Source organism: Mauremys mutica, chromosome 1 (genome assembly GCF_020497125.1).
Source record: "Mauremys mutica isolate MM-2020 ecotype Southern chromosome 1, ASM2049712v1, whole genome shotgun sequence".
In the NCBI taxonomy this organism is placed as follows: Eukaryota; Metazoa; Chordata; order Testudines; family Geoemydidae; genus Mauremys; species Mauremys mutica.
This window is the reverse complement of record NC_059072.1, coordinates 225,091,877-225,112,348: the sequence shown is the minus strand read 5'-3', so window position 1 is coordinate 225,112,348 and position 20,472 is coordinate 225,091,877. Positions and strand designations below refer to the sequence as shown.

Below are 20,472 nucleotides of genomic sequence, written 5' to 3'. Positions count from 1 at the left end.
AACTATATAGTAAAAATGAGAAAGTAAGCAATTTTTCAGTAATAGTGTGCTGTCACACTTTTGTATTTTTATGTCTGATTTTGTAAGCAAGTAGTTTTTAAGTGAAGTGAAACTTGGGGGTACGCGAGACAAATCAGACTCCTGAAAGGGGTACAGTCGTCTGGAAAGGTTGAGAGCCACTGATTTAACCTGTTGTCAAAGAAGAGAGGAGAGCAGAGGACCTGCATACAATTTTGTGTCCCATCAATTTGCATGATTTGGAGGAAGGAAAATCTGAGTTAGTTATTTAAAAAAATTAACATTTAATGCAACAGAACGTCATTTTATTCCATTGGTGATATAGGAATATTCAAGGAAAATGCAGCAAGATGTTCTTTCTTAGTGAGAATTTTACAAAAGGGGCTGAGAGTTGCACATATTCTGTACTTTATGTCTCTATGCCCCAAATCTTGTTCCTTAGTAGCAAAACTCCCATGAACTTGGCTAAATTATCTAGGGCCAACAGTTTTTATGCATATATTTAATTTCAGGAGAGACCCATTTACATCCTGGGAGTTCATTATTCCCTGCACACACTGCTTGAGACATCCCCTTTGAAAAAAAAATATTTTACAGTAACAATCCAGAAAATACACCATTAACATTACTGCAATCAGCAGAAGTTTGAATAATTACTGTACAATATGCGGCTTATATATATATATATATACACACACACACACACACACATCTGTGTATACACATGTCTGTGCCGTGACTTTATTATGGAGTTTATCAATGCGGCTCCTTAAACTCACTGGACAACTTGCTATTGAGCAACATGAGACATCTCCTTTCTCAGCACCCCCTCCTGGGACTGAGGATAGAATTCCTCCCTGTGCAGAAGACCAGCATGAGGCCTACACGCTACCTGCATCTCACTTAAACCCTCAAAGTGGGGTTTAAGTGAGATGTAAATAGCACTAGGTCTTCTGTGGTGTCTCTGCACGGAGGTGAATTTCACCCTGAATTCGCTGTTTGTGCAGCATTCCCAACCCATACCAATACATAGAGAAGAGTAAGAGACCAGGAATTTGTTTGCCTTAAAACAAAACAAACAAAAAACACTAAGATATGGTTGGCCAAAATGGAGATCCTTACTCAAAGTTTTCTCAATTCTGACTAAACCAAGTGCAAATTTTACTTCAATAGGAGTTTGCTTAAATAAACACTGTGTGGAAGTAAAGATCTTGGAGTTTAGTCTTATAATTCGGCAGTCTTGTTTAGATAAATTCTGCTGTTTTTTCAAAGCCAGATGTAAAACTTTAACAGCATTTTCAAATGGGTTTGCTTTTTCTGTTACCATTCAATGGCAATATCTCGGCTACTGGTATCTTTACAGTCGGAATCAAGGAATATGTCCTTGTAGATTCTCCCACACAGGCAGAACATATCTGGAGCAGGGTGATCACAGGTCTGCAGGACTTGAAGCATCACTTGTAATGCCTTCCCTCTGTCGCCCGTATTGTTCCTTCTAAAATCAATGCAGAAAATGATACGAATGAGTTCAAATCCAAAACAGCAAGTCTGAGATGCACAATAGATTTAGTTTTTGCTATCATTCCACTGAAATGTAATTGTGTATTGGTTGGCATAAATAAAACTCTACTGTCATAGGGGAACTACTTGTTAAATCTAAGAACTGAATAAAGTTCAGACTATTCAGGTATATTAAAGATTCTCCATCTCTCACCTGGTTCTTCCATCCATGAACAGACAGGTGTTGGGCATGCTGTGAAGGGGAAACAAGCACTTCACATGAGGCTCAGTCCCCACAACACTTGCTACAGGGTAACAGTCGTATTCCCATGGTAGTCAATGGGACTCCTCACTGCACGATGCCTAATAGTGTTTACAGGCATGGACCCATAATTCGGAAGTGACCAGTACCAGCGTGTCCTGTGGTGATATTGACTGGCTGTGGGGGAAAGCCAGGTTGATCTCTCTTTGTCCAGCAAGACAAGAGAGATCAACATGAAGTCTTTGGGGAAACGGATATTGAGGGAAATAGTATTGAAGTGAACTACTTTTATTCCTTGATTAATCTGTGGCGGTAAGAAATAAAAAGTGTAAAAGATCTAAAAATTAACAACTGTAATGAGCTTCTAATTAAAAACATGTAACAGTCATAGTCGTCACAAATATCAAGCTAGTAAAATATTATATGCTCTTAACATTTTTGTTAACATAACTTCAGAATTCCTGGCTAAATAAACCTAGATTTACCTCGTTGTTTTCAATAAATTTAAAACTCACTCTCACTATTACATCAAAAAGGCACATCAGTGTGAACAGAAAACAAATGCATTTGCAAGTGAAAAGCAAGCACGGTTTTAGAGTTTAAAATCCACTTACCAGCATTTTGCTAATAACTAGGATTCAAACTATTTACCAACCCATTTTCAGATCTGCTTATGGTTTCCTGATCCCTAGTATCTAGGTATACAGAAACAAACTTAGGCTTAAGAACGTATATGCTTGCTTTGCCAGCAATGCCAAGGGCAGATATCTGCTTCTAGTAATTTTAGAATTTTTTTCCACTGAAAGGATTTAATCTCTGGTACAGCTGCTCAGTTACTTGGGTAACCAGCAGATAGACCAGGGCCTATAGAACATACCTACAGTAAAACATGTTCTATGCGTGAGAAGTGCAGGATAAAAGTGCAATATTGCTATACATATTTGTCACTAGTTCTCTACATTTTGTACTGCCTGTGATGCCAGAGGCATTATGTAAATTGTACAGTAGCAAGTACCAGAGAGTTTTAAAAGAGTGCATTGTTTCTTCAGATTAAATTCTGAATTGAAGTTCTTCCTGACCATTTCTAATGAGATCCAAATGAAAGGAAAAGGACTTTTTGGAACTTTATAGAGGTAACAAATTAAAAAGAGGAAAGGACAAGTCCAATGTCCTCTGTGTCACATTCTCTCACTAAACCTGTTCTACATTAATCAGATTCTCTAAGGAATGTTGGCCAAATTCTACCCTTTTTACATAAATACAATGAAAGTTGTGCATGCATAGCCAAGGACAATATTTGGTCTTAAAACAGGTTCCTTTGAGGTCCCATAATTAGCACATATTGGAATTTAGGGATGTGCTTAAGACATCGCTGACACAATAATGTCTACTACATTTGCTTTTAAAGGCATCACACAACCAGCATATAACTTACAGTACTTTCAGTTAGCTGGTGTAGGTTCGTACCATTAAGCCACGTTTATAAATTGTCTGTGCAAAAAGCACAAATTTAAAGAAAAAGCCATCTGTAATACAATACATAGTATGACACAAGGATAGTTTTGCTTAAGATAGGCCAGGGATCAGCAATCTTTGGCATGCGGCTCGCCAGGATAAGCACCCTGGCGGGCCAGGCCGGTTTGTTTACCTGCTGTGTCCGCAGGTTCGGCCGATCACAGCTCCCACTGGACGCGGTTCGCCGCTCCAGGCCAATGGGGGCTGCAGGAAGCGGCGCAGGCCGAGGGATGTGCTGGCCGCCGCTTCCCAGCACCCATTACCCTTGTGAGCCACATGCCAAAGGTTGCCGATCCCTGGGATAGGCTAATGAACAGCTGGTAATAGTTTTCTATCACTACGTAGCACTGAACACTTTTGGGGCACCATGGGCTTGATCCAATGCCCATTCAACTCAACAGAAAGACTCCCTTTGTCTTCAAAGGATCAGCTCAATATAAATAATATCAATATTAATGCAATATGTACTCCAGATTCTAATGGGCAAAAGCCTCCACATCTCATTAAGAATCCCATGAATTATTCAGTTCCCTTGTAGGGGAGGGAAGGGACTTTTAATAGAATTTAGAACAGTGCATTTAAATCTTTTTTAGATCAATTAATTGTGGATTTAAATTAATATGAGACATTATCAAGCATGGCATCAAGCAACTCATCTTAACTATATTTACCTAGGCCAAATTTTCAAACATGGATGCCCATACTTAGTCACCTGAACATCTGATTTTTGGCACCTAATAGCTAATTTAGGCAGTTAAAGAGATATTAAATCCCAGTATGTGCCCAGTGTACACTAGGTGCAAGGTCAATAGTGACAAAGTTATTACCATAGGATAGTTATATGTGGCCTATGTGAAATGAGTCCAGTTTCTATGGGGTAAGCATCTACGTTACCACCAGTCTTGGGAATTAACTATCACTCTGTAAGGCAATCTCAGCTGAGAAGCCAAGGTATGAATGGGATGAAAAACTGAACCACTCTCTTAAGGCCTACAGGTAGCTTCTCCAACTCAGCATGGAGGTACGCAGGTGGGATAACGTCTGACACTTGGCATGACACTGTTATACCTACTCCATAGATAAGAGGACTCCTATTTATTTCATGTTCATCACTATGGTAACCAAACGCCTGACAAAGTCTAAATGTATATTTCAGGCTCCAGTGCTGTCAATAGAGCAACTGAATCAGCTTAATTTGTTTTTGTTTTTTTAAATGGTAATTCTGTTTAACACTGTCCTTGCCCCATCATCAATTGTATTAACATGTTTTTCATTCAGAGTCCTAACAGCAGAAGGAAGAGTGGCAGAGTTAAAGTACACTACGCTATAATGTCCCAGCAGACCTAACAGAAAGCATGAAATATTTTCCTGGTATGAGTAAGTCAGCACAGCAAGGATGAATTGACCAAGGTAAGCATGCCTAAGAAATCCTACTGGCAGAAGCAAAATTCCAGATAACCGGACGTCACAATGCATTCTGTGTATTTTACTGCTACTTTGCCAACCTGCTACGAAACACACCTGCTGCTGCTAGCAGCATATGTGCTAGTTAATTTGGGGACTAAATAGCCCTCCTTTTCAATGGATCAAGTTCATGTATGTTAATCGAGTGTACTTCCTACCATACTCTTGGCTGTTTGAATTAGGATAACTGCTGCTGCTCCCTATCTTCTACCCTCTTGTGTAACAGTGCAATAAAAGGTAAGATGTATTCCTGATCATTTAAAATAATGCATATAAACAAGTTGCATTGAGTAGGGTTTTTCTATCAGCAATCACAGCTCAAGGGGACGAAGATCATTCCCATAACTCCAAAGAAAGTTTTTGGCAGAAAACTAGATCACAATATTTTTTTTAAAAAAATGTTTTCCTGCTTGTACTAATACAGAAACAAATAAGGCTATTTTAGACATTAATGTTGATTTCATAAAAATTTCCATCACATAAACAAACAAAAACTTTGCAATCCTCTGAGTGTAAAACTAAATGAACTATCTTGGCCAGTCTGCAGGAATGGGTCAGCAAATGTACATGTGTATTGATCGCTGTCATTCAGGCCTTCATCCTGCAAACACTTGCATTCATGCATAACTTTATATACACAAACAGGACTACTGAAGTCAATGGGCCTTATAGCTAAGCAGGTACATAAGTGTTTGCAAGTAACTGCTATTTTCATCTCCACAATCATGTTGCTTGCAATGCTCTTACTTAAAACATGTGTCAGGGCAACTATATGCCAGTCGCTTATCAATTAAGTGATCTAGCTTACAGAAAAGCCAGCATACAGTACAGCTGACCTTCTTTATGCATCATTATCATAATAGACAGTCAAAGACGACCATCCTGCCCCACTCCAGCCATGGCAGAGGTTAGACCAGACTGGGAACAACTTTTACTTGTGCCACCTTGCAACAATTCTCAAGGGCCACATGCCAGTGGGAGGTATCCAGAGCACAGTAACTCCAGCTAGGGACTTATAGGCAGCTTCAACTCTAGCTTCAGCAGTCACAGCAAGAGGGAATGCAGGGATGAACTGAGCCAGTGGAAACACTGGATTTCAGTAGCATGCTCCACCCCTCCCCAGGAAGCTTCCACAACAGCAATACACCTTTACAGCCTCCATGCACTTCTGCAACATCAGCCCTGCTGCACTCTATCCAGCTCATCTAGGGTGACCAGACAGCAAATGTGAAAAATTGGGACGGGGTAATAGGAGCCTATATAAGAAAAAGACCCAAAAATCAGGACTGTCCCTATAAAATCGGGATATCTGGTCACCCTAAGCTCATCACTATCACCAGACACCCTCGTATTGTCAGAAACCACTCACACTGTTGCTGCTTGTTTAATTCACTTGTCAACAAGTTATTTTACCTGTCTGTCTGCTACACCATCACCTTCTGAGACTTACTCTTAAGCTTTCCTCCCACTTCCCCATTCCCAATACCCTCTTCAACTCCCATATCTCCATATCCTGCCAAGCAATCCCCTTCTCCTTAACTGGCTCTCTCACTTCTATCACCGCAGCACCACACACCAACTACAAACACACACGTTTGTTTTAGTTCACAATCAAGCTACATTACATTTTAAAGTGCATATAAACACACACATTATATATGAAAGACCAGTCAAGTCATGCACAGAGCAAACGTAAGTTACTGTATAACTTCACTGTCGTATCCCTTGCCCTCAATCATTCTACAGTCCCAGACTCTTTGTTCATTGCATCCTGTTTTAATTTAGGGCCAGATTCAGAGACTATTATTCATGATGAGTAGTACCCTGCTCCTCAAGTCTTCCCATTGCAGCCAAGGTACTATTCAATGTATTTACAGATATGATCCATATATTTGGAAGCGTTTTGGGGTGAGAAGTGTCTCTTTAATTTAACTGACATACTTTGAAAGCTTTTGGATGGTGTTTATAATATCTATCTAGGTATTTATAATGTGTTCAGCATGGTGGTAACTGAGTGTTGACAAGATAACGTTAGTATATACACAGGCTACATCTATACTATGGGCCAGGAGTATGATTCCCAGCTCGCATACACATACTCTCACTAGCTTTCACTGAGCTATCACAAATATAAATACCTGTAGTAGCGGAGCTGCAGTAGCACAGGTTGTGCCAAGTACCAACCTGCCTGCAATCAGTGGTGTGTTGCCACTGTCCATGCTACTGCAGCTACACTACTTCTATAACTCATGCTAGATCAAAGTGAGCTAGCACAAGTATGTGTATGCAAACTGGGAATCACATGCTTAGGTCATAGTATAGAAAGTCATAGTCAAAAGGACTTTTCTCCACCACTTTATTATTGATGGCACGAGGGGGTTGGGTGGGGAAGGGTGCTTGAACTCTCTCTCTCTCTCCATTGCTTCCAACTCTTCCTACTTCATTGCCTTACTTTGCTCCTCTTTTTTGACTTCTGTCTATTCTCATCCAAGCTATTATTAGAATTGTTGAGGGAAAGCAGCCAAGGGGAGGTTCGTGAAACACAGGAGTATCAGCAACTTGCTCTTTGGAATGGATTAGCTACTTGGAGGACAATGGAACCAAAATACAGTCATTTCAGTGCCTTTAGATCTTCTAAACCACTTATTTTTTCAGATCTTAATTTCATACCCTTCTTAGGCTATGTTCATACTCTCCTATTTAGTGATCACCACTTATGGCTAGAATCAAAATGACAGTGCTCTCTCACAGTGTTCTCTATAAATGGTTCCTATTTACCACATCAAATGTTCTGTCAAATACACACCTATAAACTGTTGAATCAATACGACTTCTTTAAAAAGCCAGGATAAGTTTTGAAAACTTTCTAATACTAAGTAATAAAAGGATTTTCTCCCCCAAATACACTGTACTGTTTTGTAATTTGGCAACTCAGATTAGAGGGATTTTTGCCTGCATTTAGAAACCCATAGGTATTTTATGTACTACTGAGTTATGCTTTCTTGTTTCCATGGGGGAACAAATACAGCTGGCAGGAATAAGTCTCAGTGATGCACAGGAATGCATTCATCTTCTCTCTCTCACACCTATGCACGTCAAATGATCTACTACACTTTTTTGCTTTTTGATGATTAATGGATGTGGAATATTAAGAGCTCATTTTACATACTCATAATTGCTAATGGCACCAGCGACTCTCATTCCTCTAAACTTACAAGTAATTTGCTGGTTTTTTTCCCATTAAGGATCATCAGCATCCACAAGAATATGATCCTCTTACAACTTTACCCCCTCAATTCCCTTTCCCTTCAGCCGCTCAAAACCCACCCAACGTATCATCTTCATGCCCAATCCCTCTCATCTACCCCCCTGTCCTCTGCACTACAGCAACATGCAAACCACTAAGTATACACTACTATTTTTCTTTTATGCCCTTCACTCTTCACATAAACCCTTCCCTGTAGTCTTTATTTCCAGTAACTGTGCTGTCATCACTCTCTCCATATCTCCAAAAACAGCCTCCTTGATCATTTCCAGTCTGGTTTCATCCCCGTTGGAACACTAGCATGATTAACAAGTCAGAGCTTCACATCGTGAGCCACATTCTTACCCCACTGAAGTCAACAGGAGTCTTGTCGTTAACTTCAGTGGGGCCAGGATTTGGCTGTCTGGGATTAGGCCAGCGGAAGCATTTGCCACTTTGTAAACAAGAGTGATGTTACCAGTTTTGGTCTGGACCTTTGTTGATATTTTGCCCTGTATGCCTTCTGTTTGCACCATGATTAGACAGGTAGATAGAATACAGTGTATTCTGGAAGAGAGACTGGATTATAGAAGGGCCCTAATTCAACCAAAAGAAAAGTTGCTCGAGGCAGGGGGCTTTGGTTTCATCTTTAATTTAATTTTGTCTCTATTTGTCTGCTCATACAGGACATAAAATATTTTCTCCATCTTTGCTATCCCCATCAGATTGGAATTACTACCTACCATTTTGGTTGTTAGACAAGATATATTGAATATCAGTGGAAGGAGGCAACATATTTTTTTCCCCCACATATCAGGGCTGGCAGTTAGGTTGACCAGGTTTTCATGGCATCCATTCAAGCCAGTATTTTGTTCTGACTGATTATTTCAGCCTTCAAACAGCTGTCAAACAGTTTACTATGCATGTTATCATTATAAACGTGACCTCAGTGTCGTATTGCAGAGTAATGAGAACACGAGGCAGCCTAATCCATAATAAATACTGTATAAATACAACCATTCATAAAGTAATTAGCATTCAAAAGCAGCACTTACTGTTTACTCTGACTTAATACATTCTGGAACACTTACTTGCGCTAATAAAAATAATCAATATGCATATCAAAGCAGTCTTAAAATGAGGATGAGGTCTGATGACTGCTGAAAAAATGGCATCACAGCATTACAATATTTATTGCATCTCAGTTACTCCATATCAGATTTGCACGGTTTATAAATACAGATGGATAATCCAAAGTATAACTAAGTATATTAAAATCTACAGCAAGAAATAGGCCTAGAATAATTTACAGCAGATAATTTAGTGGTATTCCACATACTTTTTCATTAAAGACACAATACTGATCCCACTGAAGGCTAATGGCATTATATATGTGTCAAAAAGGGCATAATTTGGCCTGCAGATCCCTTAATACTGGTGATAATGCACAAGGTGATGAGAACTCAGCTTGACTTTCAGATTGTAGGTTGAACTTGCAGGGCTCTAGTTAGGAAAGAACATTTTTTCTTGAAATTTTGAAACGTCAGATGCACGTCACTGACAAATAATAAACCACATACCCCCATGATGCCATTTTTACAGAAGAAGAACATTTTAAAACACTTATTCCTTTTCAAGGAGAATAATTTCCTATGGCTTTCATTACCAGTAATAACTAGTTATTTACTAATGAATCCCTTGCACAATGTTATTCCCTCACTTGCTAATAGCTTGCTCTTTGTATGCTAGTTCATTGTTAATAACCAGTGATGATTGCATTCTCCCTCATCTTTAATATGAGTCAAGATGGAACTGGTGGGGGGCTACAAAGAAATCACACACGCCAGAATTTTGAATAGCAGGAGCTGTAATATCTCCACCCTAGGTCTTATGTGAGGGCTGAATTCGGCTTTAAGGTAGCTATAGTCTGCTCTGTTTTATGAAAAAATCAGATGTAGCCCTTGGGTGCTGGGAAAGCGGCGAATGCAGCCACCACTTGAGCAATATTTGGACTGTCTTGGTTTAGTCTACAAGGACCTCTTCAAAATATTAATTAAATCATTTTTTAGTTGATGTGACTAAACTCTAAATCACCTATGGACAGCCATAACGTTAAAATTCTAGCTGATAGTGAAAATTTAGACTTTATTAATATTCAGACAAACTACTGCAGTAAGTAAAACAACAAAGAGCCAGTCTAATGTGCCATTTAATTATTCTCTTAGCGTTAAGCTATCTAATTACAGGCAAGTTGAAGCTCTACCTTAGCCTCTAGATAACCCCCTCCCTATCCAACCCTCACCCAAATTATCTATCACAGTCTCCCTTCCTGGGCTTCTCATCCAGTCTCAGTGTCCCCATCTCCCTCCGGCTCTCTGTTGCATTCTCTTCACTCAGCCAGTCCGAGTTCTATGCCCAGACTTGTCTCCTCATCAGATCTGTCTCCCTTCAACTCTCATCTCCTGTCCCCGGCCCCACTGATTCTCAGTCCCAGTCTCCTTACCCACCCAGTCCCATTCTTCTCCCCCACCACACCCAATCTGATATCAGTTCACCCTCCTCCCATTTCCCAGTCCCAGTTTCCTTGTCCAGCCAGTCCTGGTCTGCCTGCTCACGGCCCCAGTCATTCCTCCAGCCCAGTCTAGGCTATGTCTACATATAAAACACTAAGGCAGCACACTACAGTGACAGGAGGGGTTCTCTGGAGGCATAGGCAGAGGACATTATTTGTTTAAAGGTGAGCCCAGAGCTCAAACACCAGGAGTATTACAAAATATAATCTTCACCCTCCTCAAACGCAAAACTATACTAAGGTCCAGAGCATGCCTACTTCTATTCCTAGAGCCTGAAATCACTTGGAACAGACCCATGATTGTCATGAAATGCTGAGTCAGCCGTGAAGCCATGTCCACATAGTCACATAATGCACCGGACCCTCGGTAGAACGCGTATCTATATAGCGCGAATTCACATATAACGTGGTCGCGGCCATGGATCCCAAATTTAATTACTTTAATTGCAATTCATTTTAACGCGGTCCCTGCGTTAACGTGGTACCGTGCATGGATCCCAAATCCCACGTTCTAGCAAGGGTCCGGTGTACAATAGGTCTAGGCAACTCCAGTGCCAACCCAGACAAAGTGCCACAGTACAAGCTGTACACCCCAGCTATTTCTCACCCAGGAATCGCTCACTGATTGAAGCGAGGGAACATCTACATTTGAAAACAGATGCAAACATGACAAACTGCTCCACAGATCCTCAGTTATACATCATCCTTACAATTACATCATAGTAGTTAGAAATTTTATTAGCCACTGACCTTACATTAAATAAGATGAAGCAAAGAGAAGAGTCCCTGATAATATGTGTTCTATGCTCCAAAGCTGAGTCCCCAGTTGAGACCAGTGTGACAGATAACTATCCTACCGCAGGACCTACACTTGAGGAATTATCATAATCTATTATTTAGAATAGTGCCATAAATGTGTATGCAATTCTCTGTCCTGTCTCCACATAATTTGGAGAGTCCATGCCCCCAGAAATGATTTCCTACCATCTGAGTGCCATATCTCTAGCTCTTTGTAGCACAGCCCAACCATCTAACTGAAAAGACTAAATGAAATTAACTGCCAACAATAACTTAATTAAAGCAGAACAAGAGGAAATTAATAAGATTTTCTGCTGATTATGATTAGAACTGTGGTATAATTGATGTGAAATATTAATTATTAGATTCAGCAGTGTCTGACATTTGGTATGCTCGGGTTCCTACAATCAGTTATTCTGTTATTACTTATGATGCATGTTGTTACTGCTGCACTTTATTGTACATTCTGGGTAATCTTTACCCTGTTTTGCAAGGCAAGAATCAATATCTTAGGTATAACTTTATCATTTTGTATTCTTGTGAATACTAACAAACTTCAATAAAACAGGAATAATAAAAACAAAGTTAATAGCACAAGCAATCTGTAGAAAAAGTAGTTAACAATTACGTTTTTAGGATGACCAGAAATATGAATAGACCTGATCTAAAAATATTTTCAAGTCCAAAACAATGCATCAAGTAGCAAATACATTTTGAAAATTGCTGAAGGGAAGTAATTTAAAAAGATTACTCTTTGATTGGACCAAAAATCTATAAACAGGAGAGAGTACTTTTTGTGTTCTCACTGCTGGAAAATTAGTTGTTCATTTCTAGGAAACTATTTACCATAATACATTTCCTAAGTATTTCCAAAAGAACATTAGAATACTATACTCGAGCAGACTGGTAACTCAATGCAGCATATGTTGATGAGGAGAACAGGTGCAGATTATTTTGCATGTGTCTTTTACAGAACTCTAACTCCATCAATATCTTCAAATGTGCATTTTCTACATCAAATTCCCAAGTCAATAAAGGGGGCGAGAGGAAGACAATTTTGATAAGCTTCATTCTCAGAAAGCCTGAATCCCTTTTGCTGAAACTCTCACATATACATAAAAGTACAGTGAGGCGGGCACCAAAAATGGAAAATTTCAGCCAAAAGGTTGCATTCTGGGAAAATTTTAAGAATGTTGTGCTGTACTAAGTCAAATGCCTTACAATAATCTAAGTATATTACATTTATACTTTATTATTTAGTTACTTTATTATCAACCAAACTTGTAATCTCATCAAAGAGCAAAATCAGGCTTGTTTGACAAGACCTATTTTCCACAGAAACAAGCTAAAAGCTTTCTTACTATAATTTTAAAATGCAGTAGCCATTGTAGAGAAGTGCTATGGAAAGACCTGCCTAGAGGAATACAGGGAGAAAACAGAACATTTATCTTTGTCGCTTCAGGAGAGGTCGAGTGGATGAAAGCAGGCAGGCTCAAATGGGCTTTTCTTCCCTCAATCGGAGATACAATGTATGGTTCAGCTACCACTTGTCACTGATTACTTTAATAACTTACCTTTAACTAAAAGCAATTTAGCAAAAAGGAAACATGGGTAAGCAAGAACTCAAACATTTAATGAATTTGGGCCTCATCCAAAGCCCACTATAGTCAATGGGAGTTTTTCCATTGACTTCAATGGGCTTTGAATCAGGTCTTTTATCCAGTCTTGTGGGCAGGCTATTCTTTTACCAAAATTGGGGCTGTTTGAAAGGATTTCAAATGTTAAAAGCTGTCCTGGCACAAATGGATTAACACATGGTTATTGCAAACAAAGTAATTTATTTCATGAATAGTATCCCCAGTGGTGTGGGTGTGAGTGAGAAAGATGTTGCACATACACCTCTACCCCGATATAACGCGACCCGATATAACATGAATTCGGATATAACACGGTAAAGCAGTGCTCTGGGGGGCAGGGCTGCACACTCCAGCGGATCAAAGCAAGTTCGATATAACGCGGTTTCACCCATAACACAGTATGATTTTTTGGCTCCCCAGGACAGCGTTATATCTGGGTAGAGGTGTATATGCATGTACACACACATGCAAGTATATGCACATACATTTTAAATGTGTGCATATACATATACACACCTATAGAGAATGCAGAAAACGTAGCAGTTATCCTTACCGATTCAATGCAAATGCATAATGAAATTTAATGTTGTGCTGATCAGCCAGATCACAGGTAGGCAGCATTTCCAGTGTTTCCACCAGCTTCACCATAGCATTATAGTCCTGATATCAATAAAAAAAAATACAATCAAAGAAAATATCACTAAGCCAAATCATTTGATCAAACTCCCAGCTGGATCAGGCTCTTCACTTGGAAATGTAAATCAATTTAGTTACAGTAATAATTACTGGTCAGTGTGGACAAGGACAGCTCACATTCACTAACAGGCGAGGTAGTTGTGCACAAGAAGTAGTTACTCACCTTGTGCAGTAATGATGGTTCTTTGAGATGTGTCCCCCTATGGGTGCTCCACTGTAGGTGTGCTTGCGTCCCTGTGCTGCTGACTGGAGAACTTCGGTAGCAGTGTTCATGAGGCCCGCACATGCGCTTTCTCTCCTCGGGCTGCGCCACAAGGCTAGTCAGCACGCACGGGCTAACGCCGCTCAGTTCCTTCTCTATTGCAGAGTCACTGACAACTCCTCCAAAGGAGAGGGTCAGAGGGTGGGTTGTGGAGCACCCATAGTGACATACATCTCAAAGAACCATCGTTACTGCACAAGGTGAGTAACTTCTTCTTCGAGTAGGGTCCCTACGTGTCACCGTAGGTGACTCCTGAGCAGTATCCCAGTGCAGGGTTGGGACTTCAGGGTCAACGTCAGCACTGTGGAGCCGAAGATGGCATGGGAGGCAGAGTCCCCAGTGATCGCATAATGTTCTGCAAAGGAGTAGATTGACACCCATGTCGCCACTTTGCAGATCTCTGAGACAGGCACATTCTTGAAGAAGATGAGGGATAAGGAGACAGACCTTGTGGAGCGTGTACGAACAGTATCTAGAGGGGTCATATTGTCTGATACACTCTGAGACCATCTTGGAAAGTCTTTGGGCTGATATTGCTGAACCCTTGGATCTTTCCGCAATGGACAGGAAAAGTCTGGGGGGAGTCTCTGAAGGCCTTCGTCCTGTCCAGGTAGAAGGCCTGGGCTCTCCTGATATTTAGTGTGTGTAATATAGCCTCGCTCTTGTCTCGGTGAGGCTTGGGATAGAACGTTGGAAGATTAATCAATTGGTTCATGTGAAACAGAATGGTTTGGAATGAATTTCAGATGTGGCCTGAGTGTAACCTTGTCCTGAAAGAATATTGTGGAGGGGTGGGGGATGGAAGGGGGGAATATGCCATCAGAGCCACTAGTCTCCTGGCCGAAGTAATTACTAAAAGGAATGCTGTTTTCATTGAGAGCTACGTAAGCAAACAGGTGGCCATAGGTTCGAAGGGAGGCCTAGTACCAGGTTTAAGTACCAGGTAGGCGTAGGAAGCCGAGGTTGTGGAAAGAGGTTAACTATACCCTTGAGGAATCTTTTGGTGGTCAGGTGTGACAGCACCGAGTACCACTCCGCTGGATGGTGGAAGGGCTGGTATAGCCACTAGCTAGACTCAGAGAGCATAGGGAGCGCCCCAATCCTTTATGGCCAGTGCATAGTCTAAGATAGGTGGCACATTCATAGATGTCGGGGAGATTTGTTGGCAAATATACCAAATCTGAAACCTAGACCATTTTTACAGGTAAGTCTGTTGTGTTGAGGACTTTCTGCTGTGTAATAATATCTCTTGCACCTCTATCAAATAGGAGTTTTCTACGTGTTTGAAACAAGAAGGAGCCATGCCTTGAGATGGAGAATCGCCAGGTTGGGATGTCGGGTATATCCTCTATTCTGCGAGAGGAGGTTCAGAATGACTGGTAGAGAGATTGGTGGATGTGTCATGAGCTGTGACAGGTAAGGAAACCAGGTCTGTCTTGGCCACGTAAGAGCAATCAGAATGACATGTGCTCCATCTCTTTATTTTCAGCAGGAAATAAATAGTAGAGGATAGTAGAGGAAAAGGAGGAAAGGCGTAAAGAAGATCTCCATCGTGGGGAGGAGGAGAGCATCACCTAAGGAGAGTTGTCTTATCCCTGCTCTGGAACAGTAGCATGGACATTTCTTGTTCAGGTAAGTGGCGAACAAGTCCGTGGTCACCTGAATAGATCGTGAAGCACTACTGGGTCTAGTTCCCACTCACGGTCATGTGGGAATTTGCAACCAAGACTGTCTGCTATTGAGCTGTGTGTGCCTGGGAGGTAGATTGCTGACAGTGTGATGTCACGAGAGGTACACCATAGTCTCATCACTTCTGTGCAAAGGGAGGGTGATCAGGCTCCCCCTTGTTGATTTAGGTAGAACATGCAGGCTACGCTGTCCGTTAGGACTCTCGTGTGTGATACTTTGATCAGTGGGAGAAAGTGAGCACAGCCATTCCTGACCGCCCTTAGCTTGAGGAGATTGATGTGAAGGGAGATCTCCATGGGTGACCATTTGCCTTGTGTTGTAAGGCCATTTAGATAGCTCCCCCTGTATAAGTGATGCATCGGTGGTGAGAAGCAATGATGGGCAGAGGTGCGAGAAGGGGATCCTTTTGCAAATGTTGGTTGGGTCTTTCCACCAGTCTAGGAAGATTTTGACCCTGGTGGGTATTGACCAGGGTTTGTCTAGTCTGTCCCTGTTTGGTCTGTAAACCGAGCTGAAACACATCAGAAGGCACCGCATGTGAAGCTTGGTGTGTGGTATCACTGCTGTGCCCGCTGCCATGTGCCCCAAGAGCTGTAGGCAGTGTCTGGCTGATATTTGTGGCCTGTTTTAAACAGTCTCTATGTGTGTCGCCAGAGAGAGGAATCTGTATTGAGGTAGGAGAGCTCTGGCCTGTAATGAGTCGAGGTCAACACCTATGAATTCCAGGCACTGCACTGGAGTGAGGGTTGATTTCTGGGTGTTGATCTGTGGGCCCAGTTCTGTAAACAAATGCTTTGCAGCTCTGGTGACTTGGTGAGCTCTTGGAAAGACAGGACTCTGAGGAGGCAATCGTCCAGAAAAGAGTAAATCATGACCTCTTGGGAGCGTAAGTGGACAGCCACCACTGAGAGAACCTTGAAAAATACTCTTGGGGCCAATGATAGCCCGAAGAAGAGTACTCTGTAGTGGTAGTGGTCTTGTCCCAGAATGAATCTGAGAAATTATCTGTGAGTTGGTAGGAGTTAGATATGAAAGTAGGTGTTTTGAAGGTCAAGGGCTGAAAAACAGTCTCCCTGTTCCAACACTGAAATGATAGTTGCTCAAGTGATCATCTTGAATTTTTGAGCCTTGACAAACTTGTTGAGAACTCTGAGGTCTAGTATTGGTCTTCAACCTCCCTTCCTCTTGGGTTTTAGGAAGTAAGAGTAGAACCCTTTGCCTCAAAGATGTTGAGGTACTGATTCTATGGTTCCTAACTGGAGGAGATGATCTACCTCTTGTTGTAGCAAACTCTTGTGAGAAGCGTACCTGAAGAAAAATGGGGATGGGTATTGTGGAGGGGGCAGGAAAGTAAAATGGATAGAGTACCCATTAGTCTGGTATTATGCGCTCCCAGGTGCCGCAGAACACTGAGAGTCAGTGGCCAATGGGTGGGTAGCAGTGGCCAATTGTAGCAGTTATGGGGAATGGTCTAATGGCACCTTGACCAACATGTCAAAATGGATGTTTGGATGTGGATGGCTTGGATGAGGAAGATTGTGGGCCAGATGGTTTACGTCTTGAAAATTTAGGGTTTTTTCTCAGGGTCTTGTAGTAACATTGAGCTGAGTATTGGGAGGTGCATGGCTTGTGATGGGCTGCAGACTGAATTTTTTCTTCTGTCCTGGCGTGTAGATGCTCAGCAATTGGAGAGTGGCCTGAAAATCCTTCAAGGTGCGAAGAGAGGCATCGGTCTTTTCCGCTAAGAGCTTAGTGCCATCAAAGGGAAGACCTTCAATGGTTGACTGTACTTCCTTCAGGAAGCCCAACAGATGGAGCCAAGAGGCACACTGCATCACCACCACAATCAAGATGCAGCTGGCCAGAGTGTCAGCTGTATCGAGGGCACATTGTAGCGTTGTCTTTGCTACTAGCTGACCGTCCTGAATGATGGCCTTAAATTGGTCGCGATGCAGCTTGGGAATCTGTTCAATAAAATCATTCAGTTCTATCATAGGAAGGGGATCTCATCTGGTGTTGATGGCCAGGAGAATTTAAAGCACCCACCACAATGGGGAGGGGTGGGAGAAGAGGAATTATTGCAGCCTGGGTAGGCCTAACTATGCTAACTTTAATGTAGGTAGTGCGGGCAACAATCATGGGGTCACAGACCCTGACCTGGGTCAGCAACCCAGCGGGCTTGTAATGGGGTGCCAAAGCCTGTGCCACCACTTCCTCACTACCATTGTACCCATGCCAACTAGATTAAAGATAAGAGTGGGTATGCCAATTCGCACTGCAATCACATCTTCATTTGCCGAGTAGATGTATTCTGAGGGAGGGACACAAGAAACAAAAGTGCTAAATATCAGAAGAACAAATCCTATATTTCCAAGTCTTAAGAGGAATGTCACTCACAAAGATGGACAGTTCATAAGTATTATAAGAGAGGCCCTGTTTTACCAAAACCAGAGTTTTTTTAAAAATCCAAAAGGTTGTTTTTTCGGGGGGTGGGGGAGGGAGGTGGAAGGGATGGGGAGGGTGGAGAGTAGGGTTTTTAAAACAAACACAATATTCCTTTTTATACCAATTCTGAAACATAGTAAACCTGGACTCTTGTAGCAAATGTTGAAATCACAACAAATTCTTTTTCTTAGTTTCCAAAGGCTTAAAGTTTGGATTTAAAAATTAAAAACCAAATACACTTTTTTCATAGATGAAAAAGAAAAAGAAGTAATCTACATTAAAACCACAATATAGCCAGATTTAACTTGAAATTAAAATAATACAGTGGTCCAAATTCAAGAAGCTATCAAATAAACAGGCAATAAACAAGAACAATAATAAACAAGAGTAAAACCCACTCAAAAAGAGAATCTTCCTTACTTTCACATCAGTAATATACCTGGATATCTCGATAAGAAAGAAGAAGGTTTATGACAATGTCAGAAGTCAGGACTTCAGTATTATCCATACGGAGTTTAATCCTGGCCAGCTCCTTTGCTAGTTCATCTCCTTGATACTTGTCTCTAGCTTTTCTAATATCATTCAACAGTGTTTCCTTGCAATATGCACTAAAGAAATAAAAGTGGAGATAAAGTGTTAGAATTTTCTAAATGGAGGTTTGGTTACAACATTAAAACAGCACTAATATTTGTTTATCGGAATGAGGTTTAATTTAACTATTCCTTTCAGTTTACACTTTTAAGAAATATTTTATATGAGACATTATTAAATTACAAGTTCTAATTTTTAAAATTATTTACCAGACCTAGTAAAGTAGAGGAACAGTGCTCAAAATAAACACATTAATCTACACATTCATCCTTAAGAAAGCAGAAAGTGTCATGCTAAACAAAGAGACTACAGTAATATAAAACAAAATCCCTCATCTTTGTATCTAATGGAGACTAGCAGCTCTTATTAAATAAACCAACCAGAGCCATCCATTATCTGATTAGCTGTAGTTCACTTAGTGAACATAACGCATACTATTACACAGGAAGCATGCAAAAGCCACAGTAACAACGGTCATGTCTTTTTTTCACTAAAAATCAGTTTATATTGCAATGTAGGGAGGTTAAAAAAAAAAAGATGCAGTCTATTTGAAACGTAACTTGTAGCAAGCATTTACTAAGCCCAGGGCTTAGTCATTAATAGCCAGATCCTGACAGGTACTGAGCACATATAACTGCTTTTCTTGTCCAAAAGGAGTTGCAAGTGCTCAGATCCTAAATCCTAAATGCAGAAGAGGAAATAAAGCTCTCTCTTAATATCCACTAATACTGTGATACTAATATCCACAGCATATATCACTTGCAAGGTACTCTCATGAGATAATGCAGTGAGAGTCTGAAGAAATGGCCAATGGAAGGCTTTTTCATTTTATTTATTTTACTGTCACTGCAAACTTATGTCTAATTTGTTGCACACTATCACTCCTAGTTCTCGTGCACTGTTTCCAGGTTTATGTTAATCAGTTCTTCTTGCATTAATAAGAACGCACATAGGTGATTTGAAAATTTTACCCTAAGTCACCTAGAAGACCCAGTTCCATTTTCAAAAGTGACTTAGACTGTGTCTCATTAAAACTTATCTTTTGTCACTTGCCTCTACTGTATATCTTCACATCTCTCTGCCACCACTCTTACTAACTCTATAACTGTACAGTTAACTCTTTAAAGCTTTTTAGGAGAGAATTTATATAAAAGGCACCACATAAACAAAAGCTTTATTGATTGCATCACATTACCCTAATCTTTACTGCCTCTCCTTCATATTAATATGCCTGTAAATGGCAGGATAAAAAAATAGAGGAGCAAAATAATAATTTTATAATCAGTTACTTTTAAATTAATGTAAAAATACAACACAAGGACACTGTAGGAACTGAGTGCCTCATAGCAGCTGAGGCAAACAAAAATGCACCAACTTAAACCTGAGCTCCACTGATAACACTGAATGAAGGCAACTCTGTTCAACAATATAGCTGCAGTTCAGCAACATTGAAATAGACTGTAAGCTCGTTAGGGGCAGAGACCCAATTATGCAAGGCTGTGAACAAACATAGAACAAAAAGATGGTCCCTGCCCCTAACGAGCTTACAGTCTATTTCAATGTTGCTGAACTGCAGCTATATTGTTGAACAGAGTTGCCTTCATTCAGTATTATCAGTGGAGCTCAGGTTTAAGTTGGTGCATTTTTGTTTGCCTCAGCTGCTATGAAGCACTCAGTTCCTACAGTGTCCTTATGTTGTATTTTTACATTAATTTAAAAGTAACTGATTACAAAATTATTATTTTGCTCCTCCATTTTGACTGAGGAAGGGAATGTGAA

At 40.7% G+C, this 20,472-nt stretch overlaps 1 protein-coding gene across 2 annotated transcripts in view; it reads right to left on the bottom strand.

The window, feature by feature from the left end:
* MAP3K15 (mitogen-activated protein kinase kinase kinase 15) overlaps positions 1–20,472 on the bottom strand; it is a 165,822-nt gene that overhangs the window by 60,338 nt on the left and 85,012 nt on the right. For both annotated transcript variants that reach the window (XM_045015214.1, XM_045015129.1), the window contains exons 5-7: positions 18,542–18,710; positions 13,564–13,670; positions 1,343–1,513 (exon numbers count right to left, since the gene is read on the bottom strand). In XM_045015214.1, the coding sequence (XP_044871149.1) occupies positions 1,343–1,513; positions 13,564–13,670; positions 18,542–18,710 (447 nt within the window). The remainder of the gene's footprint in view (positions 1–1,342; positions 1,514–13,563; positions 13,671–18,541; positions 18,711–20,472) is intronic.